Consider the following 27033-nt stretch of genomic DNA (forward strand, 5'->3'; position numbering starts at 1 on the left):
CCGAACAATACTTGTATACGACTGATTTAGTGTGACCAAAACTAGAATGAAGTGCTACGAATTTTTACAGAGCTCTCTTCTACTGTTTACAACCGGGGCAGCCATCTTGGAATGTGAACTCGGGGGTGGTGAAGACTCTCCCACTTTCCCAGTGGGAAATCCCACTTCGAAGGGCGTTCCAGTTGAAAAATCCAACTAGGTAGTGGGAAATCCCCACTTCCGAGGACAAATGGAACTCCAGCACACACATTGTATGACGGTCCCCTGAAGGCAGGTCGTTCTTATGGACGACCGCTGATTCGGTGTTATTATTCTTCACGCTTTTCACAGCAGATATGGGGTAGCTGCTATAAACGTGGGGAAACTTTCTTAACAAGGGTTTTATTTTGCCGGTTCCCTATTTTTAGTCAAAATGTACAGTTTGACACCCGAGCAGGGAACCGTGTGCTCGGAGGAATGTTCTGGCAGCAGGAACTTGTTGGTTCGCCGTAACATTAAACCTGTCAGGAGCCACGAGAACGGGAGCAACGGCAGCCTGTTAAGTTTGGCAAGCGAAGAAGACGGAGAAGTCATGTTTGATAGTAGGCGGCTTTTATTATTTTAAGCATTGAGTTTATATTTATTAATTTAGTCGTGGTCGTTCTGCTACATGCTTTATTTTACACACTACTGGGTAAAATGTTAAAAATATCTAAGTTCCGTGTTGCTCGATCTCGCGAGATCAACGTGCAACTTATTCTCTTCAGCTACCCACATTATTACATTGCATCGGGTGCGACCACAAATATTAGTTTGTTGTTGAAACAGTACAAATGTTAATTTCGTGGTTGCAGATTACTGCACTACATTATTTAGCTGTTTTAGTTTAAACCAGTGAGAGCAGGGAAAGCTACCATCCAGATACATTTTTAGCCCTCAAAAACAGTTTCAGATGAAAATGAATGTTGTCACAGTTATAGGTAGATTGATGAAGACCCTACTCCAGGGGTGCAGATCCGATGTCAGGATTGGGGGGGACACCAACGTGATTTTAATTTTAAATTTTTGCCAATATGCAACTCATACCATGCCATAAATTGGTAAAGGCTCGCCAAAAAATACTGCACAGGGAATCATTTATTGTGCTTACATTTCTTGTTTATTTGTCCTAAACAGCCAACAGTGTGTGTCACTGCTTACTTAACTGTTATATTCGTAAATCATAATTTTAATATTACTTAAATAATAAAATAATACTTCTGCGGGAGAAGTGAGCCACATGTTGGCTACGGGCAGGTACGAATGTAAACAGAACGTTGACAAAAAGTCATTGTCGAGAAATTTTAAAAATATTAATTCAGACTAAAAAAAAAATGTATGGAGTAGCAATACTTTCATTCTGTACACCTCAAAACGCACCGTGGATGTATTATTTTTTTTAGAAATATATTTTTAATAAATATTCTACATATTCAACCTTTAAGTCTGAAAATACATTTGTTCAATTTTGAATAATTTAGGGTATTTTTATTGGGGGGGACATGCCCCGTCCCCCCCGGGATCTGCACCCATGCCCTACTCATAATAAACTAGCATCTGACTATTTATATTTATATGTAGGTATATTTAGCATTACATAAGAGACTATTCCAAATAAATACTGATAACTTGTCTGAATCTACAAGAAACCATCTCATTTTTATTGAATAATTAATTGCTCGGCCAGCATTGTTTGATTTTTACTTAAAGTGAAAAGAGACAAGGGGTGGTGACATTGAAGCAGCCTTAGAAAAAAGATATAGGGCTTAATCAGCAATGTTATTTTTTTAAACGGTTATTACAAGAAAAACAAACTAAATGCCACTTAAAATAAGCAGATTTATCTGTTTTATATTGACATTCCTCAGAAAAGAAAAAGGACAGGTGGCCAGTTACCTATTGGGAGTTTTTTTTGTTTTTTATATTTCTGTGCCAATAAATATTTTCATTTGTTAAGTGGCACCGGGTTTTGTCTGTTAATGTATTGTCTCTGTCAAGAATAGTTGTGGTCTTTGTATTTGTACGTTTTGTGTTCTGTCAGTGCCAGTAAATGTGTGGTCTTGTAGGTTTTTATGTTCTTTTCAAAATTTGTGCAGGGGCTTTTAGTTATGTGCACTTAAAATCAAGAGTTTGCTCACAATCTAAATAAAGAAATAATGTTTATTGAAATGTGACCTTTCCAGTTCCTTTACATGATTCTGACACATAATTTTCAGAAGTTTGGATTTCTTCTGAAGTTCATTATTTTACCTGAAGTAATCCGTATCAGTCTGTTAACAATTCTACGATAAGCCTTTGATCGATGTGGAAAGAAAAAACCACGTCCATGGGCATGCCCTCCAAACATCCTGCAAATTCTGGACTGAGGGGTAAAGAATTATTATTTGAAGGCCTCTACTTCCTGTTCTTGGACCTCTCGTGACTCCAGTAGGTGGAGTGGGCTAATCTACACTGGATGTGACAGATAAGCTTAACTGCGGTGTACACCCCCATATGTATAAACAAGATGAGTTTATTTTATGTCTTCGAGGTGAAGGGTATGATCGTTAGTGTAGCCTGGCATCTGTAATATTTAACAAAAAGGATTTTAATGTAGAAAGATGGACCTAAGAGAAAAAAGCCTAATTGAAATGATAGCAAAAGTTATTGAAGAAGGTAAGGTATTGCTTATTAAATTCAATACATGTTTCTTTTTATGTCTCAGCATTCAATTTGAGTCTTTAAGGCTTTAAAATTGAAGCATATGACAAAACTTTTTTGTTTTCCCCACAACTGCTTCTGCCTTCTCATTATGTTTTTTTCTTCGTATGCTCAGCTTCAGACACAGATAACAACCGTGAGGTTCTGATGGCTGGTAAGCATTATCCATCTATCCAAGAATTTGCCTCAGCAATCCCCAATCACCTTGTCCTCGGGTCTCTTCTCGAGCACCTGTGCTGCATCTATGAGAGCAACCCAGCTCGATCTCGTATGCTGTTTAAAGGTATTTATGAAGAAGTGACAATTTTTTCTTTTTAAGTAAATACAGCAGGTTTAGCATTATGTTGAGATATCAGAATAAATTCAGTGTTTTGATCCTTTTGTCAAATTGTATCTTTACTTCTATGACAGTTATTGGTCAGCGTTTGGCTGCCATGAACCTCCTCTGCCCTCTGGCCATCAGTGATGAATTCAGCACCATTAGACTCCAGCACAATCGGGCCTTCACTGAGCTCATTAATGCTGCAAGCACGTCATTGTATCCACAGGTAACCTCAACTCTCTCCCCACCATGTGTAGAAGGTGTTTGTTTTGATAATAGATATGCTGTCAATTTTGACAAATAGAAGTACATATGGATACAAACTGGATTGGTCCCTAAAAACAAACAAAACTAAAGAAAAAATACTACTTCAGTGTATTTTGCTCTGTTCACAGTCCAATCATTGTAATTCCTATCATTTTGCTTTGTAGGGCCAACAAAGTCTCAGCACAAATACACACAGTTCTGCTGTAAGGTACATTGCCCTCAGAGTACATTTTAAAGTTATGATGCTGCTAAAGAATTTTAAAGTAGATTGTTAGTAATATTTTTGCTTTTCCACAGACCTAAGGAAGGACTGATTCAAGCTCAGACGTCACGGTATCTCAATGAATTTGAAGAATTCTGTAGACTTGGAAAAGGATCATATGGAAATGTTTTTAAGGTATGCCACTTGTTTCTACTTCATACCATTTTTTTAAATCCCTTAAAAACTATTATCATGAGCAGATTTGACTTGATTACCCCATTTGTAATGTCTTTGAAATTATGATGTAGGTTATCAACAAACTAGATGGGCAGGATTATGCTGTGAAGAAAATTCTCATCAAGAGAGTCTCAAAGGAAGACTGCATGAAGGTGAGCCATCAGTTTTGGTGATTATCACACCATTTTATGTATAATTTTAGACATTTTAAGGATATATTCTGAACATGGTGACTAATTTTGCGTGTTTTGAATGTGCTAGGTCCTTAGAGAAGTCAAAGTGTTGTCCAGCTTGCAGCATGTAAATGTTGTGGGTTATCACACTGCGTGGATGGAACATGTCCAGCCAGCAGCATGTGAGTATTTAACTGCTGTCCTGCAACCAGTTGGCTGGACTGAAATGAATGAAGGCACTGTTATTGGAGACGGGTGAACAATCTTTATACTGTAAGGTCCTCATGTGTATACTGTCTTTTATTTTTTTAGATCCTGAATCTATCCTTCCAGCTCTGGAATCTCCAGGAAAAGACTACATGTATGATTGGTGTCATTGGTGACATTTTCTTTTTTTTTTTTAACTTTTCTTCCCACTCATTGCAGTAGCATGTGCTTGTTAAACAACAATGTTTAGGTTGGTGGTAGGTTTATGAAACCTTATCCATTTTGGCTCTTTCATTCACAGCTCTGATGACAGCCTTGACAACAGTGGTACCAGCTCATCTATAGTTTTTCAAAGCCTTAGTCACAACCCATCAGATGCAGCTTCAAGTGCCAAAGTGCCTTCAGAGACCCATCCTGTGAGAGGTGTAGTTTCAACCAAGGAAGGACAAGTAGCGTGCCCGAAGATGATGCAGCGCATCCCCGAGAACTATGTCCCTTGTGTGTTCCTCGGACAGCGAGAATCTGTGAAAAATTCCAAATGTCCCGTCACGGGGTGGGAGAGTGCAGCGCTGTTGGAGGAGGAGTCAAGCAGGAGTAGTTCTGAACTGAACAACAACTCCTGCATCGACAAAGATTTCCAGCAATGGGCCGGAAAACATATCAAAAGCCACTTTAAAGAGGTAGGTGCTTCAATAGAATTTAAGATAGAATAATTTTAACAGTGGTCATGTTTCAATATCTACTTGAAGTAAAAGGTATGACTTTTTGTGGGAAGTAAAAAAAACTACAAAAAAACACCTATCTTGAAAGATGTAAAATCTTAATTTATGGTTGTTGTTTTTTTTTTCTCTTATGTGCAGGTACAGTTCCATCTGATGCTCTATATCCAGATGCAACTGTGTGATCGTTCACTGAAAGACTGGATCTCTGAGAGGAACAATCAGCCCAAAGAACAACAGATATCTAATTGTAATGTTGTTTTTTTTCCTTAAACACATTTAATCTTCTACAATATTGTTTAATTAATGTGCGAAATACATTTGCTGTAATCTGCTGTTGATTTTTCAGGTCTGTATGATTGCGTTGATGCGAAACACACTCTCAACTTGCTGAGACGTATACTTGAAGGAGTGGAGTACATTCACTCCAAGGGAATCATGCACAGAGACCTGAAGGTAAGGGTTTTTATTTTAACAGCATGTTTCCAAACTGGTTGTAAATGAATGATATTTTTTTTAATTTAGTGTGAAAAGTAAGCATTTCCACACAGTCAAGAGCTATTGGTTTTCCCTAATAGTTAAAATGATTGTTAATCGGTCACAAATGAAATACTGTGATGAAAGATCAGGCAGTCTCTTAGACAGGACTTTATTTTATCCCTCTGTCTGCTGCCAGTTTGTTTTATGTGAATGTTGTTTTGTCAAGGTTGAAAGGTTACATTGCTTTAGGAACAGGTATAGGCAGTTTCCCCCTCCTTTGCTTAGTTTGTTGATGTTGGCTCTTTAACTCAGCATCAGGTCCATCACGTCAAGTCTGTATTGCTTATGTCTATTAAAAGTATCATTCCAGCCTTGTTCACCATATTTGGCTCTTCTCCCTGCAGAAGCACCTCAGAGATGTAATGAAAGTGTCTTTCTGCGGTTTTGGTGGTCTTTTGGTTTTGCATTTTTTTAACTGAGGGTCCCCCTGTCTGCACTGTCAGAGATTTACTCTTGTTTGGTTTCTTCCATCATTATTTTCTTGGGGCTTAGAGCCCTCTGTCATGATGCTCACTGTCACTCCGCGAGTTTGCTACAACTTATAGCCGTTATTGACCATTGTTGATGTGTGGTATAGTGCCTAAAGTGATATGCATTTATTGCAAGAAAAGCACAGGATACAAGTCCAAAGTTTCTCTGTGTAGGTTTTGCAAATAGTGAAGATGGGAAACCATGAGACAACACTTCCTTTTAAAAAAGAAAAAAGTAATTTTCCTTGAAATTAGATGAAAACAGATATTTTAACATGAAACCACACCACTGTGCCACTGCCAAAGCTACCACAGCGAGATGCAGAGGACTGATCCTAGAGTGCTGCACTGTCTGGGGCGGGGGGTTTATTCAATGTAGAAGATGTCATATACAAGTCAAACACCTCTTCAGAAATAATACTTACAAATTATTCTTTAAAGTGGTCTTATTATGCTAATTTCCAACAACTTTATTTAATCTTTGATCAACCGGACATTACTCCAAAAGGTCATAATTATTTCAGAACGACTTCCAGAAAACAAGATTCTGCCACAGGCAGAACTCAAGTGTTTTTGATTGTCTTATGATTGGTTGTAATGTAGAAATTTGAGACCATGACTTATAAGGAAATTCTCCCCTATCTTACATCAGACAGAAACACCAATCTTGCAAAGATGTTAAAAGCTAAGTTCCATGAGACTTCACAGATCTATTTTCTTGTGCATGAAATAAAAACTATATGGTATATCATACAGAAGCCTCATTTTAGACTCTCTGGTCGTGTGTAAGATGACAATTACCCATTATATTATCGTATTTACATTTTTTTTTTAAAGGCAAAAATCATAATATTGCCCCCTGTATGATGTGGTTTGTTTTGTTTTATTTGTTACTCATAAGGGGGAAAAAATCATTAAGCTTAACCTTGACTTATTAAGTACTTCTCTTGTGTTTTCACAAGCTTTCTGTGTTTGATCTTCTTTGAACTGATTTAATTGAGTAGTCTTGAGAGGTGCACATTTATACTTTCATGGGTAGCATTACTGTCATAGCTGATAACTTATTTAAAATTCTGGACTGATTAAATGCGCTGTAGTTAATATTGGGTGAAGCCTTTTTGGTGAGTAGTTATTATTTTGTAGTGACTTCCCTGGCTGCATTTTATTTTTTTTTTAATATAAAAATGTCATAACAGTATTTGGGAATTTCTGATGGATTTTCCTGAATCAAAACTTCTTGCTTTTTAGTTGTTACCTTGAACATCTGAAAAATATTCAAACCATATCTATATGAGAAAGATATACAAGAGGGAAAATATAAAAATAGTGGGTTTTATTTTTGGAGGGATGCCTTTATTATACTGTATGAAATTGTTTGATTTTATGTAGAACAACAGTATCCTTGACATATGCATCTGTAGCTCTAGGAACTAATCTTTTTGTTGTTTTTTTTTGCTCCACAGCCAAGAAACATCTTCCTTCATGGTCACAACTGCCATGTTCGGATTGGGGACTTTGGTTTGGCCTGTAGAGACATTTTATTAGATGGCCATAAGAGAAAAACCTCTCCTGGCAGTGGTAACTATGCTTTTCAGAAGAAACATGTCACAGAACTACCAGTAGATGGCGCTAGTACCTTTTTTGTGTGTATTTTGCAGATTCAATCCATACTTCAGGTGTTGGCACATTTGTGTATGCTTCACCAGAACAGCTAAAAGGCTCTCACTATGATTCAAAGGTAATCCTATTAACAGTACAGTGCAGTTATTGTTAAATCATACAATATCTCCATTGCTGTTAATTAAGAATGATTCAGGTAATGCGTTTGAAATGTTAAAATTCTTCCCTGTATCTACTTTGCGTTCCCAGTCAGATATGTACAGCGTCGGAGTTGTGGCTCTTGAGCTGTTCCAGCCTTTTGGGACAGAGATGGAGAGGGTCCGGACTCTAGGGGACCTGAGAGAAGGGAAAATTCCAGACTCATTCTCACAAAAATGGCCAGTTTTGACCAAGTACATCCTGAAGCTTACAAGTAAAGACCCCGGTGTTCGACCTACTGCCAGCCAGCTGCTACAGTGTGAACTCTTCAGCAATAAAGACATGGTATTTGGCTTGGGCAGACAATTAATCTTATTTTAGATTACTGATCTAAAGTCTACAAACCCACAAAACATTCAATCCATTTAGGATTACACGAGTAGTTTTAGACTGTTACAGAAAGCCCTCTGTTCCTCCCAGGATTCAGGAGGCCTTTAGTTACACTAATTTGAGAATGTCTTTTTTGCTTTTCTTCAGGTAATCTCTGGTTTACAGAAAAGGGTTGACGAGCAAGAGGAGGAGATCGTGCAACTGAGGTTGCAGATCAGTAGGCTTCAGAGCTCACAAGGGAGCTTGTGAGCTTCTCTTTCTGTGACCTGGACAGGACCTGAGCCCTAAAACATTTAAATGGACCGTCAAAACTATTTATTAAGCCACTGTTGTACTTGGTTTCACTAACTTTGTACAAGTGTGTGGGTGTGTGTTGTACCATGTACACTCTGATTTTTTGTTGTTGTGGTTGGATCTAGTTCAATAAAGCTTATTTGTGATATATCTGATGGTAATTCTAAGAAGCACTCTGTACAAAATTGATAATTTAATTATTCCTAACAAATGAAAAATGTGACATAAGTATGTATGCGTTGTTAAATTGTGCAGCTTCTTTATCTGTCAGTTTCTAACTGGTCCAAAAAAAAAAAAAAACACTGTTGCTGTGATTTTCCGACTCATGTTTGTCTAAACTTTGTTCTGTTGCCTGTATGTATGAAAGGATGATTTTAATGTTTTTTTTTTATAACCCTCTGTACATATTGTGAGAATTTATAAAAGTGCAAATGCTGTGAATATACTGTAATCCGTCATTGGCAGGCTCGAGTGATTGTGCTTGGACAACCTATCCATAATAAGGATTGTACTTCGTGCACGGCGAGGTTTGAATCGAGCACATGCGACGGATCTTCCCGAGCACGTTCCTCGCCGACGTTCCGTCCCAGCAGCCAATCAGCGACGTCGTTTCATGGCAGGTACCCGGATGTACCCGTCAGGCAACCCGCTACGTCATTGTTCACCGCCGGACACCCGCTGGAAATACGGAATGGATTTAAAATTGGTATTAACGGATTTATAACGCATTTCAGGTGAGTACTAAAATGTCTCCGCGGTCGAGGGACACCCTGAACGCTCCGCTGGAACATTCCCGTACCTGCAAACCGCTGGGATTTGTTGTAGTAGCCTTACACCGGTTGTGTGTGTCATGTCGGAGAGAGCGGCGCATTAAACACACACGCAGCCGCCGGCGGCGAGCCCCTCCTTTCTCCTCTAGGTATTACCTACTATCACCGGCTCAATACAATACAGCACCGTAGACGTCAGAATGGGACATTTTAACACGACTCCGGCGTGCTAAATCACACCTAATCCGCCATTTTAGTCGGGACTGCTAACTAGCTCCGCCGCTAGCCTCGTTAGCGGGAATGTTGTCGCACGGGCGCCTGTCCCCGCTGACGTCACAGCGAGGGTTCAAAAGTCGGTGTTTTGTCCCCGTTGTCTGTTTCCTGGTGTACAGGGAGAAACACCAGCGCTGCGTCCAAAGTTTCCTCTTTGGCGTGAACTTTGAGATGGTGCGTGTTTTCTCGACATCTGAGGGCGCTGCGTGGTCAAGGCCCTGCTGGAGCAGGTGGGAGGGAACATATGCTGGTTCAAATGTGCTTCCCTCCTCCCGGGGTGGCTGCTTTTAACTTTAAGGTTTTTTTTTTGTTTTGATTGTTTTTTTAAATGACTGGTCCAAAACTAACAAAAAACAATAATACTAAAACAGTGGACCATCAGATTCTCTTTTTTTGTTGGACTGGGTGTCATAAAATAACCAGAGGTAACTGTACAAACGCTGCAAGCATTTGGTCTTTTTTTTCTTTTTTTTGAATGACTGGTCCAAAACTAACTAAAACAATAATACTAAAATAGTAGACATGAATACATTGCAAGGCTATGGAATGCTGAAACAGGCTAAATTAAATAAATAAATAATTCAATCATTAAATAAATGTACAATGAAATAAATCAAATTGGAAATACATACATATATAATTTATTTAATATACAATTAAATAATTAATTGTGTCATTAAATAATTCAATTTCAATTGATATATATTTTATTGTTTCATTACATATTTAATTATTTCATGGTTCCTTGCATTGGCTGAAGCACATCATGAATTTACTGTCATTTCGACTAATGTATATTCAATTAAATATATTCACCATTTGATTATTTAATGATACGATTGTTTAATTGTATATTAAATACATTATATATATATATGTATTTCGAATTTTATTTATTTCATTGTACTGAATTATTGTCCAGCATTCAAATCATATTTCCTTACAAGTGAGGTATTTATGAGATATCATAAAGCAACACTCAGTTTAGTTTTATATAAGAAAAGGAAAGAGAAAAAATAAACAAGTAAAAATAAAATAAATAAAACCCCAAACAAAACAAAATAACAATGAAAACAACAAAGGTTTCTCTATTTTTGAAGGGTTAGCCCAAATTATTTCACCATTGTGCATAGTTCAGAAATACAAACTTGAATGTACAATTCACACAGAATAAAGAAATCAAGTATCAAAAGAAAGGAAATGGTTTTATGATCACTGGTAACTACACCTCATCCGCCCCACTCCCCAGACCGCTTAAATCCACACCCTCCATGTATTCCATAAAAGGACCCCAAATGTTTTGAAATAATGAAAGTTTCCCCTTTACAATCTAAGTAATCTTTTCCGTAGGTAGAATTGTAGACATTTCCTTAATCCAGTTAATGAATTTTGGTTTACTGGCACTCTTCCATGAGAGTGCTATGACTCTTTTTGCAAGCAGTAAACACAAATCCAGGGCAGTGATTATTTTTCTAGACATATGATGTCTATCAGGATATAAACCTAGGATAAACAGTTTAGGGTCAAGAACAAATTTTTACCTAGTATAGAGTAGTTGGTGTTTTAATGCAAACTTAACTCTGCTGTTTTAAATTAATCGTAAAATGCAACAACGCATGGATACACTCTAATGCATGCATGTATGCACAAACACATAAATGAGTAAACGGGTGAGCAAACCATCCATACTTAAATCCAAATAAGCAGTAGTTTGATTTTTCTACGTTCATTTGTTTATGCAATACCGATTCATTCATTTCAAAAGGATATTATGTATATTACATTTTGGAAATGCAGTCCTTTTTTGTGACTCAAATGTTTTTGTCTGTTTTTGGTACAGCTATGAACAATGACCATAGTTGACAGATCTTCAGAGAAGTCTGACCACGAGTCAGTGGGATTTAACCGATCCTCCTTCACAAGTGGTGACGTGGGCATGGATGGCAGTTGTTCCAGCAGCTGGCCAGTGGGTCCCACCATGCCAAGTGACTCTCCAAGGATCAAGTCTCCAGGAGGGTGTTTGGGTCCAACCCCCTGCGCTGCTGTCCAGAACAGTACACTGTCCTCTATCGACCGGTCCAAGGACCAAGGTGAGGACAATAGCTTTCATCAGCTGCATTTTTATGTGTGTTGTTAAAGCTTGGGGGTTATACACTTTTTTTTTTCATTCAGCTATTTCTTTCTCTTTAGTTACAAGTTGCATGATAAATACTCAAGACATTCCAGCATTGTATGCATGGTGTGACAAACCATGTTGTCAGATTTTCTGTAACCATAGTGTAAAAATGCAGTTGTATGATGTACGTATGTGTTCTTCAGATGCTGAAAAAAAACACATTTATTTTAGATTCAACTATTTTATTATTTTAAACAACCTTTTTGCAGAAATGGTTCTGTTGACATTTTGTTAGATATTCTTGCATGAACTCGTTATATCAGTAGAAGGATGATATGGTTCAAACTGCCAGGATGGAGGCCTAGAGGAAAACCAAAGAGGAGATTTATGGATATAGTGAAAGAAGACATAAAGTTAGTTGGTGTAAGAGAAGAGGAGGCAAATGATAGGGTTAGATGGATTACTCGCTGTGGCAACCCCTGAAGGGAACAGGCAAAAAGAAAAGAGGAAGATTCTTGTATGAGATTTACTCATTTATAAAAGGAAAAGAAAATCTTAACTGCATGTATAAGGTCATGTTTTTGCTGCTGTTTTTGATCAAGAGCTTTTCTGGCTGTTTTGTTGTTGCCCCCACTCTCTCTTTATACCACTTGCATAATCCGGCCAGTTTTAAAGTAAGAGTCTGATCAATCACTTGAGCTTGTGATACATTTAATTTTTTGATATGCAGAACACACCTGCCAAATGAATTGGTGCTAATTCTCAGCTTTTATTTTGTCTCTTTTATGTCCAGTTATTAGCAGTGGCGATGGAATTGAGTTGCCCCAGAAGGTCCTATTTTCTCCAGAGCGGCTCAGCCTAAAGTGGAACCAGGTTCACCGCATCGGAGCTGGCCTGCAAAATATGGGGAACACCTGTTTTCTCAACTCAGCTCTGCAGTGTCTCACTTACACCCCTCCATTAGCTAATTACATGCTGACACGGGAACACTCCAAAACATGTAAGTTCATGTTTGAGGTGCTTGGATAATTAAGATGAATATCTGAGCTGCTTTATTTATTTATTTATTTATTGTTTGCCTGAACCATGTTTTACTTACCAGTTTTATGTACACCTGTGCCTTATGCAGGTCATGAGCCAGGCTTCTGTATGATGTGCACCATGCAAAACCACATCATTCAGGTTTTTGCCAACTCTGGGAATGTCATTAAACCCATTGGTGTCCTCAATGAGCTCAAAAGTAAGTAGATGTATACACAGCTGAAAAATTGATACCTTGTCCTTTACAAAAACTTTGCCTGAAATGAGAGATAGGACGCACTGTGAAAATGTTTACATTTTTCATTTTCCTTTTAATTTTGGAGGAAAAGTTGTTGGTTAAAATGTATATTGTCTTTTTAAAATAATTCTGAGAGCACAATATAAATGTGATGTTAGGTTCAACAATAGTATGCCATTCATTAATTAATGAATTCATTCATTCATTTACTAACACAGGGATTGCAAAGCACTTTCGCTATGGAAGCCAGGAGGATGCGCATGAGTTCCTGCGGTACACTGTGGATGCTATGCAAAAGTCCTGCTTACCTGGAACCAAGTAAGTGTTGTTATAACTTTCATTTACTATTTCTCTAAACCTCTCAAATATGAACTGCCTTCCATTAATCTGGTGACTGAATATTTTGGGTCCATGTCTTGACAGTGATTCTAGGGAGACTGAATCTATATTATACCGTAACTGATTTATTGGTCTGTCCTGTGCAAATGATGGAAAATATCACAAAGCCCCTTTTGCTCTTTTTGTCACTTAAAGAGTCAATGTGGGCATGTGTGGAAGAAGTGCAAGGAATGCTAATTGAACAAGGGTCAAATACTAAATGCCTATACTTTAACCAGTTGAACCTAATAAAGCTGCATATCTCATGTCTGAAAAGACCTTAAAGTTAATTTAGTTAGAAAGATCAAGTCTGGAGTATGGGAAATATTAAAGAAGCCCTGTATAGAGAAGAACCTAGTGATGCTAAAGTCTGTATTCTGTCAGTAACTATCACAGTTATTGAAAGTACAGTTTTTAAGAATATTTTCTATGGTAATTTTATTACTCTACATGGAACGATAACTCCACTTATAGATTGGGAAAATTGCAGATGAGATATGTCCACATTGCTTTTGTAGATATTTACTTTGCCCCAACTGGGATTAGTTTTGCAGTAGGGAGTTTTTTTTTGTTTGTTTTGTTATAAGTTTCAAAAAGTTTAAAGGTGGTGTTTTTGGTACCTGTATTAAGAAGACATCTGCCACATTTGGGAAATGATTGTACTAGCTAGTGGAGGCAGAGGTAACAGAATATCACCAAAGACATTTCTGACTCAGGTCATGTAGCATCAAAACGAATTGACTTGGACACGTTTTTGTCCTCGGGCAGTAAGAATGCATTACAACTAGGGTTTGGGAAGAAATGGCTAGTGGATTGTATGTACACAATTGCACATTAAGAATTGATGTAGAATCGATAGATAGTGTGTGTTAAACATTTGATTGCTACTGTGTGTATAAATTATGCATGTCTTGTTTCTGTATATCGTAAAGAGACAGCTCGAACAAAATGTGTTTGCAATGCAATTTACTGCTTTCTCGTGCACATAATCATAAATGCAAGCTAAATCTAACATTTCAGTGCATTAAATATTTATTATGTTGAAGATGGCGTAGTCGTGACACACACACACACACACACACACACACACACACACACACACACACACACACACACACACACAAATCTTACATATTTCCAACGATAAATAGCAGGCCATGTTCTGTATATATATTGTGCTGATCACTGCAGTTTTCATCTAACAAAGGGTTGTTGTTTTTTTTATTTTGTAAAGCTTAAATTATTTTTACGCTTTTTAAATCACAAGTGCTGCCTCATTAATCTTTCTCTTATTCCTCAGTTTTCTCTGTGTAACCAGGAACATTTTTTGTATTTTTATTTCATTAGACTGACACAGTGAGTTGTGTAACTGCCCTTTTATTAATTTATTTTCATCCTCATTTTTATCCTTGTGGCAGATTGGACAGGCAAACGCAGGCAACAACTTTCATTCATCAAGTATTTGGCGGGTACCTAAGGTCCAGAGGTAAGTTATTATGGTTGAGTTGTTTTTTTTTGTTGGAATTAGTTTTTCTCAGTGTGAAGTTAGATTATAATGTTTCACAAGTTTGCAACACTAATAACACTTGAATGTCTTTTTCAGTGAAATGTTTAAACTGCAAAGCAGTTTCAGACACATTTGACCCTTTTCTGGATATTACTCTTGAAATTAAGGTAATTAATTTCATTTTTTGGGCTGACATGGTATAATTCTGTTTGTACATAATTTTATATGGTTATTTTAACTCTTAAAAGACCGTGCGAAACATGAAAACTTATTTTTCACTCCATGCAGATGACGCCCAGTGTTTCCAAGGCTCTGGAGCAGTTTGTCAAGCCTGAACAACTGGATGGTGAAAACGCCTACAAATGCACCAAGTAAGTAGTAAAAATTATAAGCTTGGAAGTTTTGTTTTTCTTTATTTATTTATCTTTTTCTTTTTCATTTTCTTTATTTATCTTTTAGTTTGCCAACTACTTAATCAAACTTTGTTTTTCTCAGGTGCAAAAAAATGGTCACAGCCTCAAAGAGATTCACAATCCACCGCAGCCCCAATGTGCTCACTCTGTCACTCAAACGATTTGCAAACTTTACTGGAGGAAAACTTACAAAGGTACATACATATTTCCTAATGCTAAATTGCAACTTTTCTAATTGGGCAAATTCAGTTAGTATTTTTGCTTGTTGTTGATGACGGAGTCCTGTCAGCTTAATTAGAGGTGAGATTAAGCATCTTCATGAACAATGCCATGGTCTGATTTGGAAAAAGAGTGGGTCATCTACCAGATTGGAAATGAGTTGATGCCTCAGGTGAGAAGTTTAAGTATCTCAGGGGTTTGTTCATGAGCAGGAACTGAAGTAAGCAGGAGACTGGCAGGTAGGAATGGGCGATATTTTATGTTCACGATAAACCGTCAATGAGCCTGAAAGAAAGAAAGAAATGAGCCTGAAAGAAAGAAAGAAATGAGCCTGAAAGAAAGAAAGAAATGAGCCAGAAAGAAAGAAAGAAATGAGCCAGAAAGAAAGAAAGAAATGAGCCAGAAAGAAAGAAAGAAAGAAAGAAAGAAAGAAAGAAAGAAAGAAAGAAAGAAAGAAAGAAAGAAAGAAAGAAAGAAAGAAAGAAAGAAAGAAAGAAAGAAATGAGCCTGAAAGAAAGAAAGAAAGAAAGAAATGAGCCTGAAAGAAAGAAAGAAAGAAAGAAAGAAAGAAAGAAAGAAAGAAAGAAAGAAAGAAAGAAAGAAAGAAATGAGCCTGAAAGAAAGAAAGAAAGAAAGAAAGAAAGAAAGAAAGAAAGAAAGAAAGAAAGAAAGAAAGAAAGAAAGAAAGAAAGAAAGAAAGAAAGAAAGAAAGAAAGAAAGAAAGAAAGAAAGAAAGAAAGAAAGAAAGAAAGAAAGAAAGAAAGAAATGAATGAGCCTGAAAGAAAGGAAGGAGTCTGAAAGAAAGAAAGAAAGAAAGAACAGGTGTAACTCATTTAATTGGTTTTTATTTCAATTCAATTTAATTGGTGTAGTTTAGTAGCATTTAGTATCTTTTAGAGCAGTGTTTTGGGGGTTCCAAAGATTGAATGTGGTTATAGATTTATAGTTAAAAAGGTGAAGTTGAATTGGTATTTTTTTTTATCATCATTTTTATCGTTATCAGGATAAATGCCAGAAATGATCCTGATACATTTTTTAGTCCATACCGCCCATCCCTACTGGCAGGTGGTAAAGGGGCAGCGAATGCAGTGCTCTGGAAACTGTATTGGTCTGTTCTAGTGAAAATAGAGCTGAGCCAAGTTTAGTTATTAGTTTAAGTTCAAATCCTCACAGTATAATCAAGAGTTGTGAAAAATGACACAAAAGACTGAGTTCCGAATACAACAGTCTAAACTGGCTTCCATTTGGGGGAGGTTTCTAGGCTCATCCTTGAAGATTGGGTGTACAACAGTTGGGGTTCTTCATGCATCTAGTCACGGTGCCTTGTTGAGGCCTTTCAATGGAGGTGTGTCAGACGTGTCTTTGTGGGAAGAGGTATACGTAGGACTTTTTGGAGATCTCTTGAGTGGTTTTGAAATACTTCAGTGTTTCCTCAGAAGAGCTGGAGGAAGTGGCTTTACAGAGAAACAACATGGGGATCTTTGTTCAACTGTTAACTTTGTGATTGGTCAAGGATAAGCGGCAGAAATTAATAGAAGGGTGAATTATATAGACATGGGATGGCTCCCTGATGTGTTGCTGTTATTAAACAAATATATTTGATGAATGTGTTTTAAACTAATCAACTATTTTGTGTTCACCAGGATGTGAAGTATCCAGAGTACCTCGACCTGCAACCTTTCATGTCTCAGTCACAAGGGGAATCCCAAATCTACGGGCTGTATGCTGTACTAGTTCACTCTGGGTTCAGCTGTCATGCTGGACACTACTTCTGCTATATTAAGGTACTGGCAATGTTACAAACTATTAAATCTACCAGAACACTGCTGTTGTCACGTACAAATATACACATTTGTCTCAACACTCCACTAGCAACTAGCTTCATACATTGATGGAAAATTCAGAATATCCAGTAGGCTACCATAGACTGAGGTCTTACCTGGACACAATAGTATATGTGCTTACAATACTCTATAAACAATTCAGATATTGAAAATACAATGTCAAAGCTGCCAATTTTCTTTTGTTTTTTTTGACAGGCCAGCAATGGTCAGTGGTATCAGATGAACGACTCTTCTGTGTCTGTGAGCGATATCCGGTCTGTCCTCAATCAACAGGCGTATGTTCTTTTCTACACCAAGTAAGTAAACTATAAATAAACAAGTTACAGCTGTTCACTTTCAAATGTGTATGCTTTGTGAAATTGAAATGGAGTAAAATTATATGCAGACCATTAAAACACTCAATTTGACAAAGACAATACAAACAATAATACAAAGACAATAACTTGAAATGTTCACACTGTGTGTGTGTGTGTGTGTGTGTGTGTGTGTGTGTGTGTGTGTGTGTGTGTGTGTGTGTGTGTGTGTGTGTGTGTGTGTGTGTGTGTGTGTGTGTGTGTGTGTGTGTGTGTGTGTGTGTGTGTGTGTGTGTGTGTGTGTTCTTAATGTAGCTTTTTTTTGACTGGAGGGCGGGGGCTAGTTGTAGTCCTAAGTAATCTCGTCATTGTGTTCACACTTTGTTCCTGATAACCAGTGTTGTGCTAGTTACTGAAAAATAGTAACTAGTTACCGTTACTAGTTACTTCATTAAAAAGTAACTCAGTTACTTAGACCAAAAAGTAATGCATTACTATGAAAAGTAACTTTTTAGTTACTTTAAATAAAAACATTATTTTAAATGCTCCCATTAATGCCCCTCTAGCCTTCATTTCAGCAGGTACTGTATGGATTTGCATTGTGCATCATGTTCTGCATTCTATACAGTCTCCCCTCTTCTTCACTTCCTGTGTCAATAACGTTGGTTGCTTAGCAACAAGCGGAGAACGGCCAATGAGCTTCAGCGAGCAGCTTAACGGACCCTTTGATGAATCGTTCATTACAGTTCTCAAATGTAACCAATGCTGGCATGTCGGTTTATAAGAATCTTTTTGCCCAGAAGAAAAAAGAGCCACAAAACGACCAGTAGCCAGAAATAACGGAGTAACGCACCGTTTGGTAACGGTAATTGGGTCACTGAATTTAAAAAGTAATGCGTTAGAGTATTAGTTACCGCAAAACTAACGGCATTACTTAACGCGTTACTAAATAACACGTTAGTCCCAACACTGCTGATAACTGATGTCCTAAAGGCTCAGTTATGGTTCTGCGTCACACCAACGCAGAGCACACGCCGCAGCCGTGACGCCGTGCTGAACCCTTCTGACTTCTCCGTCTCTCCATTTGGTCGCGGTGCAGTACCCCCCGCGGCCACTAGTTAGCGATCTTTTTCTGAATGGTTTATCCGACTTTTTCCGGTCACAGTAAATCAAAGAGATAATGACAACTATTGTGCAAAAATCAAAAACAAAAAAAATCACATATAAACGAAGAAAAGAGCCCTGGAAGTTCACTACTGATTCAAACCGGAAACCGGAAATGCTTCGCTTTCAAACGAACCAATCACAGCCCTCTCCGTTTGCGTGTGGTCGGCGTCTCCTCGACGCGTAGTTACAATTTTCGGGAGGTGCACGTCAGAGACGGCGCAGGTGACGGCGTGTCCTCTGCGTCGATCCAAACCACACGCCGTAGGCACGGCGCCATTTTGACGCAGAACCATAACTGAGCCTTAACTGTAGCAAAATTTCCATTACAAACTAAAGCAACAAGGTGCAGTTGCAGAGGTGAGGTTGGGAGTCGTGTTTCCACTGAACAGTTTTTGTTTTTTGTTTTTTTAAGAGTGCAACTCTCCAACATCTCGCTCCATACCACCATTACTCTCTCTATCTCATCCCATTGGACTTTGCTTCAAAACAAAGAAGTAGAAAATCTTGACTTCAAAGAAGATTGATGGAAGTATCTTTAGCTTTGGGCAAGTTATTGTGACTGCTGTCACCGCTGTGGCGAAGATTGTCAACAGAAGACGAAGGCAGCAGATGATCATTCAAATGATTATTCAAAGTCAAAGCTCCTAATGATTCATAATGATTCAGTAGTGTTATAGGACAACTACATCATATAAATGAGGGCAGAAACAGCCGGACACTAGATTTTGATGGCTTTGTATTGACCGACTACATCATTTCCCGTGTTGCTGGAGATGTTCAAATGCGTAAAAAGTGTCTCCATTACTCTTTGCGATAAACTGGACTGGCGACACATCTGCAAATTGACCTCATGAAAGCTTAAAAAGCTTTTTGTAACATTTGGTGTTTTTCTTTTTTCAAATTCTACGTTTCAGGTTTTACTTAGCGATATTTAAGTTTTGTCCAATTCTAGTAGTAATGGTAATGTGACTATATGTTTTGTACACTAAACCTATGCCGAAAACGGCTGCACTACCAGCTGCGCCACCATGCCTCAATGCTTTATATTTTCTATTCAGCTGGATGCACCCAAATGTAACATTCATATTGGACCAGTCAGGAAGAAGTCATATGTATATCTACTCTTTCTGAAGCAGGTTGTCTCTGAGTGATTAGTTTGATTTATAATTGTTTGATGCACTCCCTTTAAAAAAAAAAATCATCCTCCCTCCTTACCTCTTCTTCCATGGTGTATTTGCAGTTTTTCACTCTTTATAGCAGCTCTCTCTCATATCAAAATTATTTTCAATGAAATTATATTAATATTTGAGGTCAGGAAATAACCTAACTCACAATCCTGTCAAGATATTATCTGGTGATAATAGATTGGCTCTTCAGGCGAGATATACATTTTAAGTACTGGGTGTCCACACAATATATTTAAAATGTTAAATAGAAATAGACAACTAATTGTTAAATTACACTAATGAACACATTTTTAAATTATTGTGAAACTTTGCTACAGGCGTCACTTGATGCAGATCATATGACTCGCTGCAGGACTCCACCGCTGGTGTATTTTCAGCCAGAGATGTTTTTAAAGATCAGTTATGTCCCCATTAAATTTTGGCAATGAAATATGTTTGTTTGTTTCTTTGTTTTTCTCTGGATGTTCCTGACTTCCTCTGACACTCCAAAGACATAAGTGATAGGTTGAGTGGGGGTTCTATGTTACCCAGATTGTAAGTGTGCTCATTTGTCTCTGTGTAGCCTGTGATGGACCACTGGCCTATCTAACGTACCCCACATCTTGCTTGATGAGAACTGGGATAGTCCCCAGTTGCGAGGAAAACACAACTCTGTTCAAGATGTATTGGGTGTAAAAGGAAGAATGGATGTTTCCTTATTCTTGTTTATTTCTCTCATTTCATTAGATCCTATGATATGAAAAAAGCTGGCGACTACAACAACCTGAGCCATAGCCCAGGCCTCTCGGGTCAGTCATCTCCACGGCCAGTTGTGACACCACGCATTAACAACGCTGTCCACCACAACAACATTGGTTTCATCGGTCCCCAATTGCCACCACACATGGCCAAGGTAATGCCAAATCTATTCAGAGGATAATTTTAGTAATGGTAATGTGTTTTTTTTGTTTTTAAATAATCAATACAAACATGAGTCCAGGTTTTATTTGGATAAGCAGTGTATGTTTTTGTGTCTTTTTTCTTTCGCCAGAACACTGTCCATATTAACGGGAATGGAACTCTTAGGGATTATCCCACCAGCTCTAAGAGCAGCACCAGCAGTGCATTAGGAAAACCTGGCCACGTACCGACTCCCTCCTCCATTTCACACGCAGTCAGCCGACCTACAATGATACCAGACCAAGACAAAAGACAAAAGCTTTCATTTTTCATTGGACAAGGCAAACAAAACCGACCATCCTCTTCATCTTCTTACAGCCAGCCCTCCTCTGCTAGCAGCTCCTCCTCTGCTAACAGCTCCTCCTCTGCTAGCAGCTCCTCCTCCAGCTCTTTATCCTCCTCACAGTCTACCTCAGACGTCCAGTCGGACATCCGATTTGTTCCACGTCAATTTAACCATGTTAACGGCAAGTCTAGCAGTAATGGCGAATACCCCGCTGGCGGAAATGGAGCGTCTTTCTTGGTGCCGTACAGCCAAGAGTCTTCAGAAGAATCTGATCAGGAGACTTGCAGCACCATGGATAATGGGTGCTTATCCAAGTCTCAGACTAAAGAAAGTAACATCGTAGGAGATGAATGTGCTGCTTCTCCTAAAACCACCAATGGAGAGTCAGGAGTGCACCATAATGGCAATGATTTAAATGGAGCAACCTGCGGAGTCTCTAAATCCAACCAGAATGGACAGTATTATGGACACCACAAAGTGAATGGACACAGCACCCCTGAGAAGGTAAATTATAACCATTCTCTGTAAATCAGGGTTTCCGCTGGGTTTTAAAAAGTATTAAAAAGTGGAATGAAAATTGCCAAATTTAAGGCCATTAAAAGTGTTAAATTCACTGTCAGATGTATTATTTTTTTTAAATTGGTATTATTTTTTACCTTTTACATTTTAAGCAGTCTATTTTATTGTCATTCACAAAGTGAAATAAATGTGAAACATCTGGTCAACATCAATGAGTCTATAAATCTGTTCTGTATAGTGTTCTATAGGTCAAAATTTGAATTAATGTTAAAAGGTCCGTGATTAACACTTAATGTTGTGACAGTTTTTTAAAAAAATCTGAAGGTAGTGAAAAAGGTATTAAATTGGTATTAAATTTAACATAAGGATTGCTGTATAAACCCTGTAAATGCATGGATGAATTTCCATAAGCAATGTTTTATGACCAAATTTCTTCTTTTACATTTTCTAACCACTCAGATCCCTGGAAGCAATAATGGGAGTTCGTCGTCTGTGACAGTTGTTCCTAATGGATTAGGCAGAGACCACAGTCAACCAAAGTAAGATACACATCCTGAGCTGAAAAGGTGTTCCTACAATGCTGCATTGACATTTAGATTTCTGTTTCTAATAACATGGATACAATTTTGACACTTTGCTTCCTTAAAAGCGATTTGTTAATATGCTTGTATTGTATTCTTTTTGTTTTCAGCAAACAGATACACAGTCCTGCCTCATCCCAGCCCGGTTCTTTTCAGAACGTTCTTCCTGCTGCTACTGAGAGCCACTGCTTCCCGATTTCTGACATAAGGGCTAAAACAGTCTCTGAACCCCTGCCTCACCATGCACCATCGTCTGCTGTTGGCTCTCCAGCTTTAGCTACTACAAAGACCCATTCTGCTGCATCCAATGAAGTGGCATCGCCTGGACATCATGGCAGTTTTGCTCCCTTATCCTCGCAGCCAGATTGCTCTCAAAGTATCAATGGGATGTCTGGTGCTCCAGCGACGGTTAGCAAGAGTGACGATGAGGCCAAGGAATCCCTGCTGACCAAATGTTTATCAGCAGGGACTGAAGAGGAAACAGCAAATAAGGAGCAGTGCCAGTCCAAGCCTATTTCCAAAGGCAATGAAAGGCAATCTTCCCGAGACAGGGAGAGGGACAGACTGAACTCTGATTACAGCAGAAACAGAGAGAGCCACTACAGGGACAGGAGTAAGGTGCGAGAGGGTGATGGCGATCGTCATTGGTACAGAAGAGATTACCGAGATCACCATCACTCATACAAGGAACGTAACTACCGGGAGTGGGAGCCTGAGCGGCGCTGGCAGCGAACTGTTCACCACTCTAGGGATCGTGACCGTTCTTCACGACGGTCTTACAATTATAGCCACTACCACCAACGCTCCGATGTGGACTATGAGCGGAGGGGATACAACTACTCTCATCATGAGGAGCCTCAAAGCCATTGGAGGTGGCAGCAGGACAGTCGAGAATCACGGGGGATGAAGGACAAGAGGTACACTTGGGATAGGGACTATTACTACTCAAAAGAGAGGAGTTCTTCCCCGGAAAAATCCAAGTCTAAGGGATCTCCCCCACAGGCTTCCCTATCCAGTTATGACATGGCTCCGAAAAGGGAAGATCAGAGGACTGCTGATAGTCTGAGAAACGAGAGAGATTACAGCTCTGAAGAACACTGCTCCAAAAAACACAAGAAAAGCAAGAAAAAGAAGTCCAAAGATAAAGAGAGGCACCACAAAAGTGGGTAAGTATTACTTTACTTGATTTAATACAAACTAAAAGTTTCTGCCACTCAGGAATCTGTTAAGGAAAGAGATAGTTTCGCTAGATGGTTGAGCTTCATAGTGTGAAAACATGGAATATGAAGGTTACTTTCATGTTCTCAATTCAAAACATAAAACCTTTTTATTGTTGAGAGGAGCATCCAGTCTACTCTAGTGAAGCTATCTATTGAAAATTGAAAATGTTTTGTCCATTGCAGACCCAATTTCAATTTAACTATTTCAGTCATTTGCAAAATCTTGAGTATTTTCAAATTATTGCATAGTTGCACCAATTTGCTCCATGATTTGCTCCTCTAAGTAACTGACACACCAAGCTTAAGAAAACTTTTTTATCCTTTGTATCAAGTTCTGACTGCTAGTGGCAATAAACAAAGTGGATATGCCATCTTGCACTCTGTGCAGGTCAAGTTTTTATGTAAACAAAGTCACATTACGCATGTGACATGTCGGCTACTGTTGCACTTGCACTATAAATAACGCGCGGTAGACGACGTCCAGTCTCAAGATCGTCTCGTGCCAAGGGGGTGAACAACTGATCTGTGTGACTGGGAATCATCCAGGGACTCGTAGAACCATAGTCAACTAGATAACTTCTGTTACGCTGCCAAAGTCTGCATTCAATAATATTATAACTGCCTACATGCACAGGATGAAAGATACGAGTAATCTGCAGCAGAGGTTATTACCAGAGTTATCAGTCTGCTGTTACTTGTGCATGCATGCCCAGTGAGCATGGATGGCTCTGTGATACGTGTTTACTGTGGTGTAATGTCCACAGAGATCTTTTCTAAAACGTAGTAGAAAAACAAATGTGTAAGGACTAGTGGACACAGACTAGTTTAAAACGGATAGTTTCTCTCATTTTCTGACTTTAAAAGTGCATTATGTACCAGTAAGTTTAGAAGTCTTGTTCTATAGTTTGATTTTGTTAAATTCATAATGGAGTATGGACTGTTTATTTTCTTTAGCAAGCTATAAAATACATTCTTTTTTTCAAGTTCTAAGACATAATAATTAAAAACTTTTACACAATTTCTTGGCCTTTTAATAATGAAACGATTAGTCCGAGGTTAGTTTTGTTGTTTCACACTGTTGTCTGTCCTCCCCTAGAAGCTCGGATGTAGATTCAGACACAGCCTTTGAAACAAGGAAGAAGAAAAAGAAGAAGAGGAGGCACCGGGACAGCGACTCTCAGCAAGAAATCTCGGATGCTGCACGGAGCCACAAGAACAGAAGCAGTGACGAGAGGGAGAGTCGTAAACGGCGTTACTCTGACATCAGAGACTCTAAACATGCTAATGGCTTTTCACCGGAAAAACGTCACTGCTCAGACTATGCCGACGCCAGCAGGGAGCATCTAGCCCCCTCACGTCACACCCCACCATCAAATGGTTCAGCTCACCCCCATCTCAATGGACACACAGGTATTACAAGAGTTTTACATTGAGAGAGACTCTCATAGATACGACAGAGTATTAGGGCCAAACTAAGACAAAAAAAAAATGGAAATTACGAAAATAAAGTCATAATAATATGAGAATATAGTCGTAAAATTACCAGAATAAAGTCATAATGTTGTGAGATTAAAGTCGTGATATTACGAGAATAAAGTCGGAATATTTTGAGAATAAAGTCGTAACATTACGAGAATAAAGTCGTAATATTAAATATATTATAAATATATAAATATAACTTCACAAGATGCTCAATATTCCTCATTTTTACACAGGGAGAAGATGCTCTTCCTGTTAGAGTTCTCATAAATTAACACTTTATTCTCATAAATTACGACTTTATTCTTGTAATATTACGACTTTATTCTCATAAATTACCACTTTATTCTCATAAATTACCACTTTATTCTCGTAATATTACGACTTTATTCTCATAAATTACCACTTTATTTTTGTAATGTTACGACTTTATTCTCGTAATGTTACGACTTTATTCTCGTAATGTTACGACTTTATTCTCGTAATGTTACGACTTTATTCTCGTAATGTTACGACTTTATTCTCGTAATGTTACGACTTTGTTCTCGTAATATTATGACTTTATTCTATTACCACTTTATTCTCACAACATTATGACTTTATTCTCGTAATTTTACGACTTTATTCTCATTATATTATGACTTTATTCTCGTAATTTCCAATTTTCTTTTGTCTTAGTTTGGCCCTAATACTCCGTCGTACATAGAGACTCTCAGATAGCTGAAGTAAATGTTGCTGTTGAACTAGTCCACGTAAAATGTTGAACCTTTTTTTTATTTGGTTCTTTTTGTAGGAAATGGATACAGTCGAACTAACTCTCATGGCCTGAAACACTGAGTCTGTGAGTGGCCACCCTCTTTAACACTTTAATTTCAAATGTCTTAGATCATCACTTTATTTTATTGAGAACGTGTCTCTTTTTCTCCTTCCAGACCTTCCAGACCCACCTACATCTTTTTGACAACAGCAGAGGAATGATATGATAGATGACTTCAAGTGGTGCTTTCTTCAAAAGTGTTTCAAACATGTTTTTTTTTTCTTTTTTTAAATTAGTGATTTATTTTTAACAAATCTCATAACAATGGTTAAGAAAAACTGTTACTCGTTGAACAGTTATGAAAAATATTAATATATACTTCTTTGAATACAAACAAAGCCTGGAGCTGAAACATTTCAACTGCTGCTCAGTGGAACTCAGGACTTGAAAACGTGTGAACATCAGTCAGCCGGTTATCCATTTGCTTCAAACGCAATGAAACAAAAGGGAGAAAATGTTGCCTGATGAGAAGGATTGAAAGGCATTGTGTCGATTGAAAGTTTAAGATGTCACCATATCTACAGAGCTGCAGTGTTTGTGTGTGTTTTTGTTTTGTTTTGTTGGTCTTTGATCCCACTAGGTGCGGTCAAACTGACAGGAGAGATATTTATGAATGAGGCAGATGACTACAGTTGTGGGAACAAGGCTTCACTGACTGATACCTCCATGTTAACCCTGGACAGACTTGACAACATTTCTCCCCTTTTTTACTGTTTTGTTTTTTTTCCCTATCTTTTGGAAGCATAATATTCAATCTGTCAGTTTGAAGCTTCTTCCACAAGCGGTCTCTCTTGCTCTCTCTTGATCATGCATTTGTCTCTTGTCTGTTTCTCTTTAAGCATTCAGAAACAGAAGCATCGGATTTCTTTTTTTTTTTTTTTCTAATCATGGCTGTGGACCATCTGTGTTAGCTTTTTTAAAGAAAATTACAGTCTTCTAGCATCATAAAAATACTGTGAATTTGATTTTGAACTGTATTATCAGTTGTTTTTTTCTATGTAAAAATCCTGTATCAGGATTTTCATGTTTTGCTTTTGTTTTTAGAAGAATTTGTGTTGATTTTTGACCATATTCTCTGGACAAAAGTGAGTTATGGGTAATGTTTTGGGGGATTTTCTTTTTTCTTTTTCAACTTTAATAAGAAGTTGGAAAAACTGCTGTTATACCTTTTTAGTTTAGCATGTCTGAATTTATACATTGTATAAGGTAAATGCCTTAAAATACATTTGTTAATGTCAAAAATTGTAATTTGTTCTTGGTTGTACTTTGTTTACACGCTGTGTCGAAATGAATGAACGAACAACGCTTATTGAGACGTTGAGGCTTTTTTTTGTTTTGGCCTTTTGTATTATATAGAATTCATTGTATTCAAGCCTCTTATTGGATAAACTTTCTTTGGTAATTAAGTTATATAATAGATCACTACTAACTGTACTCCAATATATTCC

General features: G+C 37.9%; 2 protein-coding genes across 3 annotated transcripts; both read left to right on the plus strand.

The window, feature by feature from the left end:
• Positions 1-236: 236 nt before the first annotated feature.
• Positions 237-8447, plus strand: eif2ak1 (eukaryotic translation initiation factor 2-alpha kinase 1). Its single transcript, XM_061708086.1, has 15 exons — positions 237-581; positions 2834-3001; positions 3130-3266; positions 3472-3515; positions 3605-3704; positions 3818-3898; positions 4008-4101; positions 4232-4280; positions 4428-4806; positions 4987-5095; positions 5195-5301; positions 7319-7433; positions 7514-7593; positions 7725-7958; positions 8151-8447. The coding sequence occupies exons 1-15, from the start codon at positions 413-415 to the stop codon at positions 8250-8252; spliced, it is 1968 nt and encodes a 655-aa protein (XP_061564070.1). The 5' UTR covers positions 237-412; the 3' UTR covers positions 8253-8447.
• Positions 8448-8885: 438 nt separating this feature from the next.
• Positions 8886-26316, plus strand: usp42 (ubiquitin specific peptidase 42). Of its 2 annotated transcripts, XM_061708083.1 has the most exons (18): positions 8886-9031; positions 11181-11430; positions 12250-12456; positions 12586-12696; positions 12954-13053; positions 14532-14599; positions 14717-14787; positions 14909-14991; positions 15116-15227; positions 16897-17037; positions 17293-17393; positions 20471-20636; positions 20775-21473; positions 21948-22027; positions 22180-23235; positions 24386-24699; positions 25562-25609; positions 25701-26316. In XM_061708083.1, the coding sequence occupies exons 2-17, from the start codon at positions 11190-11192 to the stop codon at positions 25603-25605; spliced, it is 3594 nt and encodes a 1197-aa protein (XP_061564067.1). In that variant the 5' UTR covers positions 8886-9031; positions 11181-11189; the 3' UTR covers positions 25606-25609; positions 25701-26316. The 2 variants fall into 2 exon arrangements, with proteins under 2 accessions (XP_061564067.1, XP_061564068.1); XM_061708084.1 differs by lacking the exons at positions 25562-25609; positions 25701-26316 and having other exon boundaries at positions 22180-23231; positions 24386-24427.
• Positions 26317-27033: the final 717 nt, after the last annotated feature.

The sequence above is a fragment of the Cololabis saira genome, chromosome 19 (genome assembly GCF_033807715.1).
Source record: "Cololabis saira isolate AMF1-May2022 chromosome 19, fColSai1.1, whole genome shotgun sequence".
Taxonomy (NCBI): Eukaryota; Metazoa; Chordata; class Actinopteri; order Beloniformes; family Belonidae; genus Cololabis; species Cololabis saira.

What these genes read in the sequence shown, in the direction of transcription:
- eif2ak1 (XM_061708086.1), top strand. Translation starts at nt 413, where the DNA reads ATGTACAGTTTGACACCCGAGCAGGGAACCGTGTGCTCGGAGGAATGT. An exon ending in CAAAGGAAGACTGCATGAAG is followed by an intron (nt 3,899 to 4,007) that starts GTGAGCCATCAG and finishes TGAATGTGCTAG; the next exon opens with GTCCTTAGAGAAGTCAAAGT. An exon ending in AAAAACCTCTCCTGGCAGTG is followed by an intron (nt 7,434 to 7,513) that starts GTAACTATGCTT and finishes TGTATTTTGCAG; the next exon opens with ATTCAATCCATACTTCAGGT.
- usp42 (XM_061708083.1), top strand. Translation starts at nt 11,190, where the DNA reads ATGACCATAGTTGACAGATCTTCAGAGAAGTCTGACCACGAGTCAGTG. An exon ending in CGACCGGTCCAAGGACCAAG is followed by an intron (nt 11,431 to 12,249) that starts GTGAGGACAATA and finishes TTTTATGTCCAG; the next exon opens with TTATTAGCAGTGGCGATGGA. An exon ending in GAGAGGCACCACAAAAGTGG is followed by an intron (nt 23,236 to 24,385) that starts GTAAGTATTACT and finishes GTCCTCCCCTAG; the next exon opens with AAGCTCGGATGTAGATTCAG.